At 38.8% G+C, this 22,091-nt stretch overlaps 1 protein-coding gene across 1 annotated transcript in view; it reads right to left on the reverse strand.

Annotated features, from left to right (window-relative positions):
• Positions 1–9,473: 9,473 nt before the first annotated feature.
• The window catches only part of WDR25 (WD repeat domain 25), an 82,698-nt gene continuing 70,080 nt past the window's right edge, over positions 9,474–22,091 (reverse strand). Inside the window, 4 exon segments of the mRNA XM_070752217.1 lie at positions 9,474–9,506; positions 10,454–10,903; positions 11,864–12,004; positions 18,353–18,523. Coding sequence (XP_070608318.1) covers positions 10,682–10,903; positions 11,864–12,004; positions 18,353–18,523 — 534 coding nt within the window. The 3' untranslated portion in view covers positions 9,474–9,506; positions 10,454–10,681.

Consider the following 22,091-nt stretch of genomic DNA (forward strand, 5'->3'; position numbering starts at 1 on the left):
CCTTTATATGCATCCATCAGCCAACAGATTGGCTATACAGTGGTACCTCTACTTACGAACTTAATTTGTTCCATGACCAGGTTCTTAAGTAGAAAAGTTTGTAAGAAGCAATTTTTCCCATAGGAATCAATGTAAAAGCAAATAATGTGTGTGACTGGGGAAACCACAGGATTCCTAGAGAGGCCCATGGAAACTTCTCCCCACCTTTTCCGGCCCTGTTTTCTCTCAGGTGATTCCTAGAGAGGCCCCACGAAGGCCTGTTTCCTCCCAGGAGATTCCTAGAGGCCCCACGGAGGCTTCTTCCTGCCTTTTCTGGTTACATTTTCAGAGGCTCGAGTTTGTAAGTGGAAAATGTTTCTTGAGAAGAGGCAAAGCAATCTTGAACACCCGGTTCTTATCTAGAAAAGTTCGTAAGTGGAGGTGTTCTTAGGTAGAAGTACCATTATATTTGGAGCCATCTGATCCTTTAATTTAATTCTGTTCTGGCTGCTCAGTCTGAGCAAACTGCTGCTATTTCCTGATGGTTAGAACAGCTCCCCTTCAGAAATTATGGCTGCTCCAACGCTGAAAGTTTTTATGAAGAGATTGGACAACCATTCATCTGGAATGTTATAGGGCACTGATGGCTAACCTGTTCCGGAGCGAGTAGCCAAACTTTGCATGTACGTGTATGAATGCACATGTGCACATCCAAACCCCCAAAATGCAATGCACATGCAGCCCTACAAATGAGCCCCGCCGCAGCGCATGCACATGTGTGCCCACCTGCATGCCTCCCACACCTGCATGCAACCCAGCTCATGCACACGTGGCACCTCACATGCATCACAGGTCTTCCCTCATGCGCGGCAGATTCCAGAAGACCAGCTGGTTGGCTGGAGGCATGCACACATGCACAGTGGAACTGAACTAGGGTGACAGCTCACATACATTTTTACTAGCATCATGTATATGAATATTATTATTTCTAATGTTGTTCTAATCTTTTTATTCATGTATATTAATATTATTATATCTTCACATACCTACATTATTTACTAGACAAACAAATAAAATAAAAATAAATACCCACAGAGAGGGCATTGGGCGCCACCTGTGGCATGCATGCCATAGGTTAGCCATCACAGTTATAGGGCTTCCTTCTTGAGCTGGGGGTTGGACTAGAATACCTCCAAGGTCTCTTCCAACTCTGTTACTCTTTTAAATATGCAACCTTAGCCTACTCATTCTTGTTTGCCATTAGATCCTCAGTCACGCCATTCTTCATTCACTCTGAAGTAGAAGAATTTACTATTTTGACCCCTCTCGACACATTTGTTAAGTGAAACACTGGAGTTGTTAGTAACACAGTTATGGAGTGAACCTATCTTGCCCTTGACATTGCTTGTTAGAAGGTCGCAAAAAGATGCTCACATGACCCAGAGACACTGCAGGCATCATAAATACGAGTCGGTTTGCCCAGTCTCTGAATTTTAATCATGTGACCACGGGGCTGCTGCAACAGTCATAAGTGTGAAAAATGGCCATGAGTCACTTTTGCCAGTGCTGTTGTAACTTCGAACAATCACTAAAAGAACTCTTGTATGTGGTCAATACTACCTGTATTGAACTACTATCTGTATTGAACATTAGAAATATCAGGACTAGCTTATCAGGCACCAGAAAATGAAGAGGTTTTCACTCCTTTAAAAAAAAATCCCTGGCAACAAGAAGCCACATATGCTAACCACAGGCTTTTAAAGGGTTTGTTTTTTTTCCCTTTCCCCATAAAAGAATAGGCTAGGTAGTGTAGGGCAAACAGGCAGCTACAAAGTGACAAAGAGTACTAGTAAGCCCACCCTGCAAAGAAGGCACAAGTATAAAAATTCTGCCAAGGGGATTCTTTGGAGTAAACATAGAGATTTGTTTTTCTAAAGTTAGATGGACAGGAAGATGAGTGCTTAGTGGTCTTAGCAAAATATCAACAATACAAAAATACAAAAAAAAAAAACCACTCCTTTAATTTCACTACTGTGTATGTGCATGCACCAGTAGTGATTTTTCTGCAGAATTTATTTATTTATTTATTTATTCTTTGTCCAATATACAATGCATATGGAAGAGAATAGACATTAAGTAATATATATAACGATAGAAAGTAAAAAGAAGAGAAGTAGATGGGAGGGAGAGAATATATATGATATAAGAGATAAGGAGGGAATATATATGATATATATATATACAGTATATAGATAAGGAGAGAATATATATGATATATGAGATAAGGAAGACAATTGGACAGGGGACGATAGGCACATCAGTGCACTTATATATGCCCCTTAATGTTTCAGATGCACAGAATCAAATTGTCCTTTCCTCTGTATATGCATATTGTTTTTTTTTACTAGGCCTATTAAATATTTATGCTATGTGAATTTTTTTCCAGCTATGGATCATCAGTTTCACACTGGTACAACCGCAAGTAGTATAGAAAAATGTAATTCTTATACTATAAGCACTGAGAAATTAAGTTCAAGCACAAAACCAGAAATTGTAAATATGAGCGATTGAAACGGTAATGAAAACCAATCAAGTGGATTGCGTGTTGCATGTGAGCAAGCATTTGACAAAAATATGAATCTTGCAAAATTATGAAGCTATTTGAATACCAAACATTAAAGTCTGAAATTAAATCCTGGGTATTTCTAATGAATTCCAAATAAAAGGCACATCTTTGTGTATCAAAAAAAATGCCCACTTTCTTATTTAATCATTTATCACATAGCAAAAGCAGGTAAAGCTCATGCTGTTGCAGAAAAGTTGGTTAAAAACTTTAAACTTGCTGCTCTCTGCATGATTAATTGAAAATTTCATAAAAGTCGATTGCGTATGCTACTGATTGTTAATAGCTTCAAGGATATGTAGAATTTTCTGAAAAGGAAACAATTAAAAGGTTTCTCCGTTCAAATGGTTTAATCCATTAATGTTTTCAGGTTTATTAATCTTTCTCGTGTTGTGCTTGTGCTGAGTCATCTGTGGAAGAAGATATGCCTATTTGCAAACCTTTTCTTATCGTAATTGTGAATAGTTACTTTGATCCATTTTACATTTATGGGGGAGAAAACACAAAACACCTCTGCATTTGTATTGTAGTACATGCAATGGTGGAGCAGCATTTATAGTCAGAATAATATCAGGTAATGGGGCCCACGTGAAAAATATGGCTCTGCCTATTAAGCATAATCACTGATGTCTAGTCTTTTATTTGTAATACATGCCAACAGAACCTTGTTGGATTATACCCAACAAGGCAGTTAAAATCACGAATCTTACAAAAGCAAGACCATCAACTCTAAGGCATTTACTGTGTTATGTCGGCTAGAGAACACATTGCTTCTGTATATTGAAGTGAGATGACTGTTTCACAGCAAATATTGGTTTCATTTTATAAGCAGTAAAAAGATATATTTCTTTTTTATAGGAACATTCTTTTGAACTAGCACAGAAATTGAATGGCAATTGTTGGTTGCAAAAGATTGTATACTTGGCTGATATATTTACTTATCTGAATGATACTAGTTATATAGTTATATGTATACCTTTCAACTACAAAGTACACATATAACTAGATTCAAATGCCAAAGTCAAATGAATGCAATTCAGTTTAAAGATACACATTGAAGTGAGTGTATTTCTAAAATAATTTGGTGTGCTTTCCAAATCTTCCAAATAAAAATTCCCTCAGGGAAAATGTCAAAACCTTGGTGATATAACATCTATCTGATTTATGTGCCACAGGAAGAGCTATTTTCTCCTTTAAAATTTAAAAAAAATTAACCAGGTCCAGAATCATCATGTTGACTTTATTGCATATGAATTATAGATTAGATTTAGATTAGATTAGATTTATTGGATTTATATGCCGCCCCTCTCCGCAAACTCGGGGCGGCTTACAACAAGGTAAAAACAATACATAATAACAAATCCAATACCTACCAATCCAATTACAATGTTAAGCTAAAAAATTCATTAAAAAAAACAACCCCAGAATATTAAAAAACAAGCACACAGTCAATCTAACACCAGAACAACACGGCTAAGGGGGAGATGTTTCAGTTCCCCCATGCCTGACGGCAGAGGTGGATTTTAAGGAGTTTGCGAAAAGCAAGGAGGGTGGGGGCAATCCTAATCTCAGGGGGAAGCTGGTTCCAGAGGGTTGGAGCCGCCACAGAGAAGGCTCTTCCCCTGGGTCCCGCCAAATGACATTGTTTAGTCGACGGGACCCGGAGAAGGCCAACTCTGTGGGACCGAACCGGTCGCTGGGATTCGTGCGGCAGAAGGCGGTCCTGGAGATATCATTAAAGAAGAAACAACGTAGATCCAGTTTAACTAATTTCACATTATAAAGCACATTTCCCTGCACAGATTTTCTGGATAGAGCTTCTTAAAATAAATTCCTGTCAAGACTGAAATATCTTATGCCATTTGCAATAACATACCTTTGAAAGAGAACAAGACAGCACAGAAATAGACTAAGCCTAAAAAATTATCTCTGCTTACGAGTAGCATCAATTATTCCAAATATTGATTTCTTTTCCCCCAAGAAATGCAATCACACCTAATAATTGAATATTGATCTGTTTGGTTAATTGTGAAATTAAAGTTTTGGTTTTTGCACATTCAAAATGTTAATTTTGCATTTACAATAATCAGTTTATTTTTTGCTTTACTGCCAATTTCTATCATTAGAATATCATTATCTGCTTCAGCCTGGACACAAGAATGATCATCTACAGTTCCTCCAGAGCAAGGGTCCCCAAACCTGGCAGCTTTCACATCTGTGGACTTCAACTCTCAGAATTCTCCAGCCAGCTATGGAGCATAGCTGGCTGGAGAATTCTAGAAATTGAAGTCCACAAGCCTTAAAGTTGCCAGGTTTGAAGACCTCTGCTCCAGTGTGCCACAATGTTCACTGCTTTACAACTGAACCAAAGGGTTCAATCTACCCCATGAACTATGGGTTCACTAGGACTAGGACTCAACATGGCAAATTCACAACTATAGACTCCTCCATAAGTGGCGAAAGTTTTCCTCTTTGTAATGGAGCTGTGGTGCTCCAAAGGAGATATATTGTGGAATAGTGTCCTTTGAGCGTATATCAAGGAAAGCAATAAAGGAGAGAATTTGTAGCTAAAATGAGGGGTCTTTGGTGATCTCTGAGCAAGGTTGTTTTCTTTCAGACATTACCCAAACTAGGTAACATCATCAGTGCTTCTACCTAATTTGGGTAATTGTTTTTTTTTAATCATGGCAACCTGGTATATCCAAATATAGAATGAAGCATACTGCTTCTGCTTTCGTTCCATATTTGATTAGTCCAGGTTGCCATGATTTTAAAAAACTATCTCTCCCCTGGTATAGCCGACAAGGATACCCCATAGCTTAGAGATTAATACATCTAAATAGTATTTAAGCAGCCTAGGTTTGAATCCCAGAAAGGTATGGCTAGCTAATGAGAGCTAAATAGCTTGAAATAAAATTAGACTAGTCTCTATTTCTTTGTCAGTAAATATAAATTTAATTTGGGTAATGGAACATCTGCAGGAAAAGGAACAAGCTGTTGAGCACCAAGCATCAGAGAAACCCCAGAGACTTTCTGTATGCAACTCCATCATGTATTGACTATATAAATACTCTAACTTTGAATTTGTAAAAATAGTAAACAGTTTCGCATTTGCTCATTAAGACTGTAATTTTCATGTGATTTTTAACATTTTTGCCATACACTAAATAAATAATTATATCATTAGTAGTACATTTCCCCTTGGTCTAGGACAGTGATTTTCAACCTTTTTTGAGCCACGGCACATTTTTTACATTTACAAAACCATGGGGCACATTGAGGGGGGGGGGGTTGCTAAAAAAAGTTTGGACAAAAATATTCTCTCTCTTCCTCCCTTTCGCTCTACAGTATTTCTCTCTCCCTCTTTCTCTCCCTCTTCTTTTTCCTCTCTCTCTTCATCCCTCTTTCTCTCTTCCTTCTTTCCTCTTTTTTGCTCTCTTTCTCTCTCCCTCCCTACTTCCCTCTATGTCTTTCTCTCTCCCACCTTCCCTCCCTCCCCCCCTCTCTCTCTCTTTCTTTCTCTCTCTCTCTTGCTCTCTCTCTTGCTTTCTTTCTCTCTTGTTCTCTTTCTCTCTTGCTTTCTTTCTTTCTCTCTCTCGCTTTCTTTCTCTCTCTTGCTTGCTTTCTCTCTTGTTTTCTTTCTCTCTCTTGCTCTTTCTTTCTCTCTCTCTTTCTCTTGTTTTCTTTCTCTCTCTGAACTTCGCGACACACCTGACCATGTCTCGCGGCACACTAGTGTGCCATGGCACACTGGTTGAAAAACACTGGTCTAGGATTCTATATTTTTTTCTTTTAATTAGGTTTCCACAGTCTGAAAAGTTTGCCAACCTCTGAAGTGCAACATTATTAATACACTCTGAATTTTCCAACTTACTTGCAAAAAGTTGAGGTAATGAGATTTAGATCTAGAATAATTCTAAAATGGCATTATGTGAATTTTATATAGAGAGTGATGGAGTGTTCTATCAAAATAATTAAATCAGTAACTTCTATGTAGGAAATGTATGTCAAGGACCTACCATCATTATTGGTGAAGTATTGTTCACTATTAAAGTACTTTTCTGGATATAATGACTAAAATAAATCAGTTCACTCTTAAAGAACAAGTACACTACTTTTAAAAGTTCACCATTTCCTTCTCTTCATCCCTCCCTCAGCAGCCTTATACTCACATAAATTATAGCATATATTAAAAAATTGATCCAGAGAATTGAAGATCCTCTTGAAGCCTAGGAGAAGATTGTAACATCAAAACATCACTTTCCCCTCCAGTAATGTGGTTAAAGGCAGGGTAAACACAGACCTCAAAAGATGTTCTTTTTAGAAACACGTGGAACTAACAGGTCATTCAATTATTGCAGTTCTGTTTTCTGCCAATCTAAGACTCCAAGCAGCTTACAACAACCAATCCCCCACCTGTAAAATACAAAATAGGATGGTAATGTCAAAACGCCTCTGTCATCATAGTACAGGGCAGAATACGGATAATGGGAAGGAAAAGAAAAACAGAACCTCGGGGCAGAGGGAGTGGTAGCCCCTAACCAGTGGAGAGATTTACTTTGCCTGGAGGAGCCCAAGGACTGGCTGCATGCTGGGAAGAAAATGTTCCTCGACCCAGACACAGCCAAAAAATTTAATCCCGCCCAAGAATGGCTTGCTGGTACTCTGAATGCTGGTTGAACAGTGACTGCATGTCCTGGTGACTCTTCTTGAGGACTTTCATGAGCATTGGCCCCAGTGCCAAGGGTTCCAAAGAGCTGCTGCGATCGTTGTCCATCCCCATGCAACTGAACGGTGCCGAGACGTGCATCCTGGTCCTGGACTCGCTAACCAACATCAAGCAGATTTGCTAACCAACATCAAGTGGCAGCCAAAACTTCAGTGGCAGCCAAAAGGTTCAAGTTGCTCTGGTCATCAACGAGCCTCAGATGGACTGCTTCCCCAAGCGAAGCCAGCTTCATTCAATTCGTTGGGTTGGTTGCTGGACGACATCGGTGCCATCTTTGCTGAGAGGGGTTGCCGTTGGCTTCTACACCACCAACTCCCCCGAGGTCTGTTACTATGTTGCAGAGAATTACGGGACCAACATCATTGTGGGGGAGAATGACAAACAGCTACAGAAAATCTTGAAGGTGGAGAAAACCTTCCCCTCCAGAAAAGACAAACCCATGCTGGTTTGGGGGTGCTAGTACATATGCCTTCCATGCCTTCCCTGCATTTTGCTGCATTAACTGTCTGCTGTGCTCAATATTTGTATTTTTTGTCCTTGGGGGGTGTGCTTGTATGTATGCGTGATGATGTGGATGGATTGGATACAGTGAATGGGGGTTGAACTGAGGAGGAATGAGAGATCGGGGACAAGAAATGGAACCCCCTCTGCTGAAGAAGCAGATGGGGGCTCGGTTATGACCCCCGGTCTGGTATGGATGAGAAGTTTTGCCTGCAGGGTAAGGGGGGTGAAGTGGTGGGGGAGGGGACCTCTGGGGAGTTGGAGAGTCAGGGTATTATGGTTATAACTGGGAGAGGTAGATATGGCGGGAGCCATGGGGTAGGCCGCTCTCAGGGAATTAGGACTCACTGTTTCAAAGCAATTACTTGTTCCAATCCCTTTGGTTCTGGTTCACTGGACTCATCTCATATACCTGGTGACTTGCAATGTCAGGACCGTGGGCTAGATCTGCTGCTGTTTAAGGCTAGGTTTATTGTTAACAAGGCTCCCCTCGTTCAAGATTTAATTTTTGAGGAGACAGCTGACCTAGCATGTATAACTGAGATCTGGCTGGGTGAGGAGGGGTATATCCCATTCTCAGAAGGTGTGCCCAGACGGGTTTCAAGTATTGCATCAGCCATGACCCCAGGGAAGGTGTGGAAGAGTAGCAATTAGTGCCTGCAAGGGTTTGCTTCCTCGCATATGTCTGCCCCAGAGATTGTTGAATGTGAGTCTCTCAAAGTTGGACTCAGGGGCTCTGACGATTCTTCAGAGATAAATGTTACACTAAGTGATTACCTTAAAACAATAAAATAAAAGAAATGCAGTACCCCATTTCATATTTCTAGGGAAGAACAGATAGTCCTCATTTAACAACCAGATTTGGGCCTGGCAACTTCATCACTAAATGATGTGGTCATTAAGTGAGTCATCACATTATTGTGACTTGCAATGGCACAGCTGGCTTCTTCATTAATTTTGCTTGTTGGAAGCCAGTTGTAAAGTGCACAATGGAGATCAAGTGACCACTGAGATATTGTAATAGTCATAGTTTCAGAATCCGTCAAACTAATCTTTTCAGTGTGATTGTATCAAACAGTCACTAAACAATCATTGAACAAGAATTATAAAAAAGCACCAAGGACCCCACTAAACACATTACTAAAAAAGCCTTCATAGCTACACCAGTTGAAGCACAGTGTGACTGCATTAAAACTGGACAAAAAGCATGCAGGATCAAGTAATAGTACAAGGGTAAAGCAATGACGGAAGCTAACTAATAGTTAAATTTCAATCTAGGAGTGTTGATTTAGTAACACTAAAGTGATTTAAAAAAATCTAGGCTCCCAGAAGAATTTGGAATGATATTGAATTCCTTTTAATTACTTCCATCAATTAAATTTGTGCATTCCAAATCCAATTAAAACAGGCAGAATATATAGATTTAGGACTTCAGTTAATTCCTTTTTCAATTTAGCTCATATTGTCCTAATTCCCTGCAACAAAAACTCTAACGGTATAAAAAAAAATATTTGGAGAAGGGTAACAGTTAAGGGCAAAGTATGAGTCAAAAACAGTGCCGGGCAAATTAATTATTTGTGTAGCATGACTGGAGAACTTTATATTTTCTGCCCCACATGGTCACATTACAAAATAGCAAAATTGGTTTAGTACTGTATTTCTCAATACAGTGATCTCTCGATTAGCGCGGGGGTTACGTTCCAAGACCTCCCGCGCTAATCGATTTCCGCGTTATAGTGGTGCGAAAGTAAAAAACACCATCTACGCATGCGCGCCATTTTTTTCATGGCCGCACATGCGCAGATGGTGGAGTTTGCGTGTGGGCGGCAGGGAAGACCAAGGGAAGGTTCCTTCAGCCGCCCAACAGCTGATCTGCTCCGCAGCGCGGAAGCAGCGAGGAGCCGAAGATGGGGTAAAGGCAAAGGGGAAACCCCATCTTCGGCTCCTCGCTGCTGCCGCGCTGCGGAGCGGATCAGGTGTTGGGCGGCTGAAGGAACCTTCCCTTGGTCTTCCCGCCGCCCAGGCAAAGGGGAAACCCCAAGATCGCTTGCCGCTTGCCGCTTGCCGTATTGCAGCTTGGAGCCTTGCTTCGCCTCCTTCGCTGCAATACGGCAAGCGGCAAGCAATCTTGGGGTTTCCCCTTTGCCTGGGCGGCGCTGGGGCCATGCAGAGCCGCTCATCTAGGGGGGCGTGGACCGGCAAGGTGCCCTCCGCTCTCTCTCTTTCTCTCCCTGTTACCGGTGTGGTATAAGAGAGAGAAAGAGAGAGAAAGGAGGGCGACTTGCCAGTCCACGCCCCCCTGGATGAGCGGCCCCGCATGGCCCCAGCGCCGGACTCCGCCGTTGCCTCCGCCCTTGTTCGGCTCTGCAGCTGAGAGGCCACGTCCACCCCCTCCTCGGTGTCCCCGGCACCCAGCGTCCCCACGCCACCTCCACCTCCCGGTAATGCGCCCGACCTCTGCCTCTCTCTTTCTCTCTCATATACCACGCCAGCAACAGGGAGAGAAAGAGAGAGAGAACTAGGGCGGACTTATTTTTTAATTAATATTTTTTGAAAAACCGCGTTGCAGCGTTTCGCGCTAATCGAGACCGTGCTAATCGAGGGATCACTGTATTAGCTACTCTAAATATGTTAACCAACTCACAGAATTCCCCAGCAAGCATGCTGACTGGGGGATTTTGGTATTTGAAGTCCACAAATCATAAAGTTGTTGGGGTTGAGAAGCACTGATTTGGGATACCACTATACAGGACATAAAAGTTCTAAGAAATGAAGTTACAAGAAAATATATACAGTACTGTATATATATTTACAAAGCTGGAAAGCCAGTTGGTTATCTAACTTTCCTGTTATTGCCAGATTTTGATTACCCCATCCCAGGCACAGGTGGCAAGGAGTGATGGAAGGACTGGATGGTAGACTGCATTCACACAGGCTTGACTGTGTGCTGACATGGTACGAAGAATTTGAGCTGTGCGATAGTTGTAGAAAAATACTTTGCCATCTGAACTCCCTGTCACAAGAAGTGTTCCATCTGGTGAAAATTCACAGCCTACAGCAAATCCTTCAACCTGTTTGAATCAAGAATTAAGAGTAAATAAATCAAGATGTTCATTAATGAATTACAATATGGTCTATAAATTCCTGAAATGTTACACTATAATAAACATGGCAATTTGTACCATAATGGCCTAATTGCTCCCCTAGATATTCAATAAAATGGCCACATTTTAGACTTCTCATTGTTAGCAATAGTTACTGAATATATGACAAATATGTCTGTCTGTCTGCCTCTCTCTCTCTCTTTCTCTCCTCTCTATCAAAATATCTATCTATCTATCGATCGATCGATCGATCTATCGATCTATCTAATCTATCACTAAAATTCTATTTCTATAACCTTTAACTGGGTGAAATAGTGCATCATAGACTATCAATCATATCAATCATTGAACCAAGGAACCTCAAATAGGTTAACTCTCATAATAGTCCCAAAATCTGGAACTCAAAATTTGGCTAATTTTCTAAAATATTTTATGACAAACATGACCATAAAATAGTTTAAGACATAATACAAAATGTCATAAAATATTTTCTGTGCTGATGTTTGGTTATGCTGTGCAGATCAACATGGCTATTTTCAAGGCAGTGTGTTAGAAATACTGTCACTATTGAAGTCACTGAATAATCTTAGAATAGACTAGAATAACAGAGTTGGAAGGGATCTTAGAGGTCTACTAGTGTAATCCCCTGCTTAAGCAGGAAACCCTACATCATTTTAGACAAATGGATATTCCAACATCTTCTTCAAAACTTCTAATGTTGGGAAATATCTCCGAAATGATGACTCAGGGTTCACAGATTGTCTAGTTAATAACTAATAATGCTTTTAATTACTTTACTGCCATTTAAATTCTACATTAACTAAACTACAGACAATAGTACTGAAGTCTATTAAATTGTATCCCTACTGAAAAGCAGTACCATAATTTGGTATATAAAGGGAATAAAACCCATTGATGGATGTATACCTTGTGCCCTTCGAACCTCTTCTTTTTGTTGATTCGATAAGGTGGCAGGCTGGAAAATAAAGCCATGTAGTTGCCATTTGTCTGAGCAACAAAGGCAGGCTCTTTAGGATGAGCTGAAAGACTGGGGCAGGTAAAACGTTCCTGCGAAGAAAATTAGAAAGAAATGAAAATATTCACAGACTCTGAATCAAACTGTATACACTTGCAGGTCATATAATACCTCAGACGCTGTTTGTGGCCCTCAAGATTCTCCCCAAATCGACACCTTCAAAAAATTGGTGACCCAACAATAGGTTTAGAATATGATTGTGCTTTAGTTTTAGATCCCAAAAAGGTGCCCCAATATGCGGGGACAGGAGAGAGCAGACAATAAGGCCTTGCTTACCATTCTTCCTCCAGGATAACATGGCAGCTGTAGAGAACCACTGCATAATTCCAAGAAAATGCACAGCTACCTTAAAGTTGTTACAAGTGCTACACTAATACTCCCACATGTTCCAAAATCTCTCTTCTGAATTACAGTGTTCCCTCGAGTGTTCCCTCGATTTTCGCGGGTTCGAACTTCGCGAAATGTCTATACCACGGTTTTTCAAAAGTATTAATTTAAAAATACTTCGCGGGTTTTTTCCCTATGCCACGGTTTTTCCCGCCCAATGACGTCATGAATAAATATTTTTTTAATAAACTTTAATAAATAAACATGGTGAGTAATAATCTAAATGGTTGCTAAGGGAATGGAAAATTGCAATCTAGGGGTTTAAAGTGTTAAGGGAAGGTTGTGATACTGTTCATAGCCAAAAATAGTGTATTTACTTCCGCATCTCTACTTCGCGGAAATTCGACTTTCGCGGGCAGTCTCGAAACGCATCCCCCGCGAAAATCGAGGGAACACTGTATTTCCAAAATGCTACACAGCCCTAATACTAATTCTCCAATTTATCTTATGTATTTATTTTATTTTTAAAATAAACCCTCAATTCCCTCAAATAAATGTTTACCCTTTCCTATCCAGTGATATATCTGCATTACTATAATGTCATCTTCAACCTTTAGAGGCTGGTTAAAAATGTTTATACAAACATTGTCCCAGCACAAAAAGGTAGTTTGTCTCTATTCTACTGCAACGAAACCCGAAACAATTGAACTCCACCCTATCCTTGCAAAAAAAAAGAATCTCTATTTTCACCTTCTAGGTATTTCCTGAAGCTGATTATAATCAATTTAATATAGAAACTTCTCTTTTTATTCCCCTTGAAATACCATATATTGCTAATAATGGAGAAAATTATTACAGAATACAGAAAATTAGGCTAAATTGAAATGTCTTGAAAAATAGATATCATTTTCTGAAAATATGTGTCTCTCCATATGCTCATATGAACCCTTGCAGATTTACTTAATCCTTATGTATAGTTTGTTTGTTTGTTTGTTTGTTTGTTTGTTTGTTTGTTTGTTTGTTGATTGATTGATTGATTGATTGATTGATTGATTGATTGATTGATTGGATTTGTATGCCGCCCCTCTCCGCAGACTCGGGGCGGTTAACAGCAATAAAACAGTATATAACAAAATCCAATACTAAAAACAGTTAAAAACCCATTATATAAAAACCAATCATACATACAGACATACCATGCATAAAATTGTAAAGGCCTGGGGGAAGTGTATCTCAGTTCCCCCATGCCTGGCGGCAGAGGTGGGTTTTAAGCACCTTTCGAAAGGCAAGGAGGGTGGGGGCAATTCTAATCTCTGGGGGGAGTTGGTTCCAGAGGGCCGGGGCCGCCACAGAGAAGGCTCTTCCTCTGGGTCCTGCCAAGCAACATTGTTTGGTTGACGGGACCCGGAGAAGACCCACTCTGTGGTACCTAACTGGTCGCTGGGATTCGTGCAGCAGATGGCAGTCCCTGAGGTAATCTGGTCCGGTGCCATGAAGGGCTTTATAGGTCATAACCAACACTTTGAATTGTGACCGGAAACTGATTGGCAACCAATGCAGACTGCGGAGTGTTGGTGTAACATGGGCATATTTGGGAAAGCCCATGATTGCTCTCGCAGCTGCATTCTGCATGATCTGAAGTTTCCGAACACTTTTCAAAGGTAGCCCCATGTAGAGAGCGTTACAGTAGTCGAGCCTTGAGGTGATGAGGGCATGAGTGACTGTGAGCAGTGACTCCCGATCCAAATAGGGTCGCAACTGGCGCACCAGGTGAACCTGGGCGAACGCCCCCCTCCCCACTGCTGAAAGGTGTTTCTCTAATGTGAGCTGTGGATCGAGGAGGACGCCCAAGTTGCGGACCCTCTCTGAGGGGGTTAATGATTCTCCCCCCAGGGTAATGGACGGACAAATGGAATTGTCCTTGGGAAGCAAGACCCACAGCCACTCTGTCTTGTCTGGGTGAACTTTACTAACCCTTACATTTTATCACAATAGAGTCAAACTTCTGAGACACAATCAAAGCAATACTCATTAATGAAGAAGGCATTATTCATTAACTTTCATGAGATAGCTGCTTCATTAACTTTCATGAGATAGTTTTCCTGATATCAAGTCCCATGAACTTTGTGAAAAAAGTTTGCAGATTTTCCAAACTGAGTTTATGAGCAAACTGCAGATCCTTCCAAGTGCTAATCAAATTGAAATTATTTAAACTTATTTAAGTGACATCTGAGAGTGCATAAGCCACTTATTTAGAAATTCAGAAACAAAATTTTAAAATATTAAACTTTTTTCTAATAATTATTAACCACACCAACATCTATTTCTCTCAAATTCATACTTTGTCTGGGGAGAATATTAGACTATCCCATTCCCCTCTCCAGAGAAAACCATCTTTTTAAAAGTTTCTAAATACATCAAAACTGCACACTGCACTTTCTTATTCACTGAAGTGTTTCTTTTGAAGTGCTAATGCCAAATGAACTACAACAGCTTTTACTGACAGAACTGTGCATCTGCAAAACTGGACAAAGGCCACCTTGGAGGATAGTGATAGGAACTTGTTATTAAATCATTCACTCTACTTTCTACCTGGACAGAATGGATACCAACTGACTTTATTCTTTGCATTTCAAAAGAGACTAAACTTGCACCAACTTTGTACAGAGATTCGGCTATAATTGAGATTAGTATCCTTCCTTAAGGAATGTATAAGACCACAGGAAATATTATTAGATACAAAGGTATTTTATCAGAGAAGGGGGGATTGAAAGTGAAACAAGAATTAGAAGAACAACAGATTGATATGGCTTGGTGCACACAATTACAAATACAAGCGAGATATGAAAAAGACGCTAAATTATATGGTTTTATCTGGAGATAACAGAATTGCATGAAATACTCACAGGAACAGAAGATTGAATGATTAAAAAATTGTATAGTTATTTTCTTAGCATTAAATTACAAGAAGAGCAAGTAAAAGAAGCAATGATAGTTTGGGCAAAAAAACCTTGGATACACGATAGAGTTAGATAAATGACACCAATTAAGGGAAAGAAATTATAAATTAACAATGGCAACAGCATATAAAGAGAATTTGTTTCATAGATGTCAATGGAAAGATTGGCAAAAATGTTTAAAGATAATTTAACAAAATGTTGGAAATGCTACCAGACACTGGGATCATATATGTGATGGACATGTGCAGAAGCAAGAAATTATTGTGCACAAATTCGAATGTGGTTAGAAAAGATGACACAGCAACATATTGATTTAAAGCCAGACTGTTTTTGTTGGGTATTTTGTCAGAGAAATATAGCAAAGAAAATGTATACTTAATTATACATGTAATAACTACAGCTAGAATTATATTTGTATAAAATTGGAAAGCAGGGAAAATCCCTACAAAGGGAGAGATAATTAAGAAAATATTAGAATGTGCAGAAATGAATAGATTAACAAAGGCAATTAAAGGAAAAGAAGTTTTGGTGTATTATAATTTATGGAAGTATTTTTATCATTGGATAGAGAATAAACATAAATAAAAAGAGATGAAATTAAATAAAACAAGAAGGAAAATGTTTTGATAGATGATTAAGTTTAATTGAAATGTAAAAATAGAATTGCATATATACTAGGGAAATAGTGGTAAATGTAAAAGATGTTGATATAAAATTGTGTACCTAGATGACACACTGATTGATTGATGATGTAATGTTTTTTGGGGGGAAATTAAAAACTTTTTTTTTAAAAAAAATGAATGTTTTAGACCTCTTTTTAAAATCATCAAATGGACAGCATCTTCAAAGAAGTGTTCTTCATGTGGTCAGGCTTGACAGTACATAATGCCTTAGTTATTCTAAGGCTCCAAAACTTTCCCACAACAAGACACAGAAATAAGGCTCTCTAAATGAGTATATACGTGCATACACAACACCTCTGCCATGTATTCTCTTTTTAATAGAAGGATATGAGTTTCGGATGCCAGGGAGACGGGCTCCAAAGCCTCAAACATCATTTAAGTATTTGGGGTTACAACCTAAATATATCAAAGATTGTTAAAAATTATCTTTAAACTATTTAGTATGCAGAATTATTTTTAAAAATAATTTGATCCCCCAGTCCAATATTAATTAGTCTGCCTATAACAGGTCTCAAATAGTCTTTCTAATCATCTATCAACTGACCCATTTTTGGTCAGAGAAGTCATGGAGTTAACATGGACCCAAGTCAGATCACCAAGTCTGCCTTGCATGTGATTAGAACCGAAGTGAGCAACTTTTTAAGGGCCAGGGACTGCAAAATTAGCATTTTTGCCCAAAATTTGGGAGTCATGGCCTTAAATTGTTCTGCAAGACATAAAAACACATCTCTGGAACAGAAGACAGAAATTTCTCAAAATTGGGAAGCATTGGGTATCCATTACTTTCTGAAAGTAAGACAATGCTCTCTTGCATCCCAAACTGCCAATCTCAAGTCCAGAGAGGAATATTCTCCAAACTCTGATAGCAATAAATCACTTCCCGGGAGTTAATAACATGACTCACCCTGACAGATATTTGATTGGCAGGCATGCACCTACTTTGCTTCTATGTCTTCTAATTTGTATGCTCCAAGCCAATTAGGACTGAACAACCCATTTATTAAACATTCTGAAGACTGTTCAGAATGAATGCTGTCATTAAAAACAAAATCCCTTGTCATCGGCAAAGTGAGTTCATAGTCCTTACTCTCCTCCATTATAGAACACTGTGACCAAAATGTTAATCAGTTGCTTGAAAAGCACAGTGAATACTGATCCATTCATTGATGAGCATCATCTTTGCTAGTTCTATTTCTTTTTTTAAAAAAAGATTACTTTGCAAAACTAAATCTGGGTCGCTTACCGGACCAGAGGTTTACTTTTCTGAGTTTTCAGACACTGGAGTGCATCTTCAGGGAACTTATCACTATAAGGGCTATTCTGTGAGCTGTATTTATGTGGTGCCTTCCTATTGGTTGATTGGTATATTTATTGTGGGTGATTGGCTGTTGTTTCCTTGTGCTGCCAATCCCACAGCTTCTAAGTACCTGATAAGCTGGTGGTTACAAAGAAACAACCAATCGCCAGCCATCAACACACCAATCAACCAATAGGAAGGCACCGCATAAATACGACTCAGAATAACACAAAACATATGAAGGAAGAAGTTCCCTGAAGATGCCCTCCAGGATGAGTCCAAAAGCTTGAAAAAGTAAACCACTGGTCTCAGTAACTGACCCAGATTCAATCTTGCAACATTATACTGAGATATGTATATTTGCCCCATATGTGAAAGTGTTTTCTTCAACAAAAGAATGATTATGCATTATGTGAGAAAGTCCCCAAATAACCCTTCCTTCTTTCTGCCTTATATTTCCCATCTCTCTCTCCCCCGCTCCCGCTCCCCCTCTCCCTCCCTCTCTTTGTCTACCTTAGGATTTTTTCCACCAAGTTTTGATCAGCTCTGACCTTATCCAGCTTTTGAAGATCACACACTACCATCCGGGACTACAGAAAGAAAAGCAGTTCAAATAAGGATCATGGGAAGGTAGTGGGAAGCAGGTTCCAATACAATCATCTGCAAATGACTCAGTAAAAATGGTCTTCACTTGAGATACAAAACTGGAGAAAATGTTTAGGGAGGGGGGAGGTGTCCCTTCAAGCCCTCTGACGATATCTTCAATACTTGACTAGATTGGTACACGACAACTATTTTCCCGGCACAATGATAATGTCTTAAATCAAAGAGAAAAGCTTTGTTAAAATTATAATTCCAAGACATTTCTTGGGCTAGGTGAACATTCCAAATAAACATGTAGTGAACTGAAGTACATGACTACTGTTTCTACAGAGGTTCAACTGACCTTGGTTTGTACTTGAGTTTTTTAAAGTCATCCCATTTTGTGATCGTCAGAGAAACACAACAAAGTTCTTTCAACTGTTTCCCTAGCAAATTGCTGTTCATGATATGATTTTCATATAGGCAATAAAGAACTCTCAAAATAAATAAGAAAGTAAATAGGTATCTCACATGAAAAATTTGATTGGAGATCTTTGCAGCAGTTTGGAAGTCCCAGGCAATGATGGTACGATCGGCTGAATCTTGGCTCACTGCATCAGTGCTGGTAAAAAATTCTTTTCCTTCATGGAGAAACATGATGTCCAAGGTTTGTTGAACTGTGGCTTTGTAGACTTTTATAACCTTTGGTTTTAAAAATTCAAAATAGACAATATTTTTGGTCAATTCATTATGTGTCTATCGTCTTTTCCTCAGAAAGTGAATATAGCATAACCCTATCAGGTGATTTCCAACTTCCCTTCTCTAACAAATAGATAAAGGACATCTTATGATGATTACGTAAATGAAACCAGCCACTCAAAGAATGGTAAATAAACATCCATCTTAGGTGATGGATACGGTATAAAATGGGAGGATTGAGCTTCTGATGCCAGTCAGAGGACATGTCACATCTATATAAATATACAGGTAGTCCTTGAAATAGAACAATTCATGTAGTGACTGTTCAAAGTTACAATGGCAGTGAAAAAAGCGACTATGACCATTTTTCACACTTACGATCATTGCAGCATTCCCATGGTCATGTGATCAAAATTTGGATGTTTGACAACTGATATGTATTTATGACTTTTGCAGTACCCTGGGGTTATGTTATCACCTTTTGCAGCTTTCCAACAAAGAAAGTCAATGGAGAAACCATTCATTTCACAACCTTGTTAGTAACTTAACAACTGGAGGGATTCATTTAACAACTGTGGCATGAAAAGTCAAAAAATGAGACAAGATTCTCTTAACATCTGTTTTGTTTATCAACATAAATTTTGAGCTCAATTGTGGCCATAAGGCAAGGACTCTCTGTATATCGATGTTCTCCCTATGTTCCACTAAGTCACATTACTAACATAAAGAGGAGAGTTTACAACTGGGGTGAGATTTGGTAGTGAAAACACCACCATGAAGGAACTTATATAAGTCTCTAGAGTAACATATATTTACAAAACTATTTATTAATTAAACAATCTTTAAATTTCTTGATAGCTTCTTCAATTTCCATTTAATAGTTCTCTTTTTCTACATGGTTTTTATTCTATTAAAGCTTTATTAAACTATATGAAACACAAATTCTGAAACAGCATATTGGAGTTATAATTGTCATTGTCATTCTTATCACCCATTAATACTGCTACTGCTTAATATTAATTTCAAAGTTAGATTTTTACACTATTTAATGGATGATCTTTTTTAAAAAAAAAGCTTTTAGTGGTTCTATTGATGTTCGATTTCTAATCATTGATCAAATTTCTTTCAAGGAAGAAGACTGGACCTTACGTAGAATCTTCCTATCTGCTTTTAAAGAAAACTTCATTAGATTTCTTGATGTTTTTATTTTACACAGCACATTCTATTCTAACATTATCCATTCTCTTTCTCTAAACTTAATTTCAAAATATCAAGCTGTCTTCAAAGAAAGTATGGTGCTTTATTGTTCATGCTAAAAAAAAAAGCCAGGAGACTAAGCATTGGAAAAAGCTGATAGTACAGTGGTAAGAGTGGTTGTTAGCCTGAAAAACTCTAAGTCTGGTTGTTCTCCTATAAAACAAGGAACATGCATCATCCAGGTGTTTTTGAAATCCTTTACTGTTAGCCATGCTGGATAAGTATCAAAAGAACAAATAGTGGAACTCCTATTATCACCCATTTCCTGGAGTAAGAGGGCTCTTGGTATCTGGTAGATTACTTATTTGTTTGTTCATTTAATCAATCCCTTTTCAAATAAATAACTTTGATCAGCTATTATAATAAAAATAAAAACAAACATACATGCCTAACAAATACTGTACATAGCTTCTTCAATAAATCACAAACAAGGAGTCCAGGAGATGGGATCCATCTATAACACCCGTGGGACCTGGAAACAAGAACAGACCAAGTCTTTAAGGTCTTAAGAAAAGGCCAGAAGTTAAAGGCCTTTAGCCTTCGGAGGGATGATGTTTCAGAGGCCGGGTGCTGTGACACAAAAAGTTCTCCTTAGCCAACAGGAGCATGCCAACAGGGCAGGCAAAATAAAAGAGATAAGGGTATGAAATTTCTAAGTAATCCAGACCCAAGCCAAGAAGGGATTTGAAGGTGAATACCTGCACCCCTGAATTATATCTAAGCAACTTGTTCTGTAACTGAAAAATGGACAGACAGAATCACTAACACCACAATTAATTCTCAACAACTCTCAATCAGGCTGGGATGAATGACCAAGTAGGGAAAGTTTATGGGATTCTTCCTACCCTTTACCAACAATGATTATAGGAGGCATCTGTATTTTCTTTTATGCCACAAAGCAAGGGTTGCATTTTTGTTGAGTGTGACGATAATGTTGCTATCCATTCAATCATGTCTAATTCTATGAAGCAGTTCTCTCTACATTTTCCAATCTTGTTCATCTTCTTTCAGTGGTTTTGGTTGTTTTTTGCTCTTGCTGGGTCAAAACAAGCCCCAAACTTTTCTTCATTTCAGTGATTTTGAATGCATGTACTGTATCTGGAAAGAGGTAATCAGAATATGCACATATGTGTTGTCTTTCTATTTTCTTTTCTCGCCTTTTGCATCAATGCATCTTTGTATATATGTGTACATTGCAAAGCATGGAGAAGGCTGGTCTACTTCATACAGTTAAAGGTAAAGCTTTCGTTATCAGTCGTGTTCCATTCTAGGGCATTATGTTCATCTCCATTTCTTGGCCAAGGGAGCCAGCATAATTGAGAAGAAGAAAAAGGGGCTTAGAATGGAGTAGAATTAGTATTGTTCTGAGCAATTCATCTTCAGCATCTGCCATAGGGATGCACGGGGGAATTTGGTTCTAGATTTTTCTTGTAGACCATTGTTGAATCTAATTTTTAAACTCAATCCCTCTTTTTCCAGGTCTTCCTTCTTGCTCTGTTCTGTTTTGGAGAGTTATGCTGCATGACAAGAGACCAATAGGAGTACCAAGTCCCTTTGCAAACTTCCTTTCAAGTAATCTAAAGAGTTGGAAAGAATGAAAAAGATCCTCAAACAGGACACTATCAAAATGAAGAGACTGCTTTTGTTGTCATGTGCCAAGATTCTTGCCAAACACACACATTGGTTAAGATTCCCATCTCAATATCTCTGTGTTAATTCTAAACTAAGTTTTAGTTCTACAAATAAATAATTATACTTGGATAACTTAATAAGAGAAGAGATGAACATTGCCAGAAAAAGAAATGTAAACTACTGGTGAGGAGAACTATAGTCAAAAATACTGTAGATAGTGCTTTATACAGTACTGTATATTAAAAGCCTACTTGGTTGCTTTTGCCCTTTGAACAAAAATTTTGGAGTGGAAGAGAGTGGAAGGAACATTTCGTATCAACACAAAATTTTTGAATGATTTCAAGCTGCACAAAGGATTTGTAGATTTCTGATTGAAAGGGACCACTCCAATAAACACATTATAAAGGAAATTGTTGCTTGGCAACAGGAATCTTTGGAAAGGAGAGAAGTTAGAAAGATCAGATGGGGAAAAAGCATGAAACTGCAGAGAATGCTAGACAAGTAAGTGGAGTGACAGAAGGTAATTAGCTGTAGAGAGAACATAGAGGTAAGGCAAAAAAGAAGCAAAGCAGTGGCAACTGTGAATCCTAGAATAAAGGAGACCAAAAATAAAAGAAAAAAAATACCACTCACAAAGTGAGTTAGAGTACCAATGAAATTTAAAAGGAAGAGGGTTTATTTT

The sequence above is a fragment of the Erythrolamprus reginae genome, chromosome 1 (assembly GCF_031021105.1).
Source record: "Erythrolamprus reginae isolate rEryReg1 chromosome 1, rEryReg1.hap1, whole genome shotgun sequence".
Lineage (NCBI taxonomy): Eukaryota > Metazoa > Chordata > Lepidosauria > Squamata > Dipsadidae > Erythrolamprus > Erythrolamprus reginae.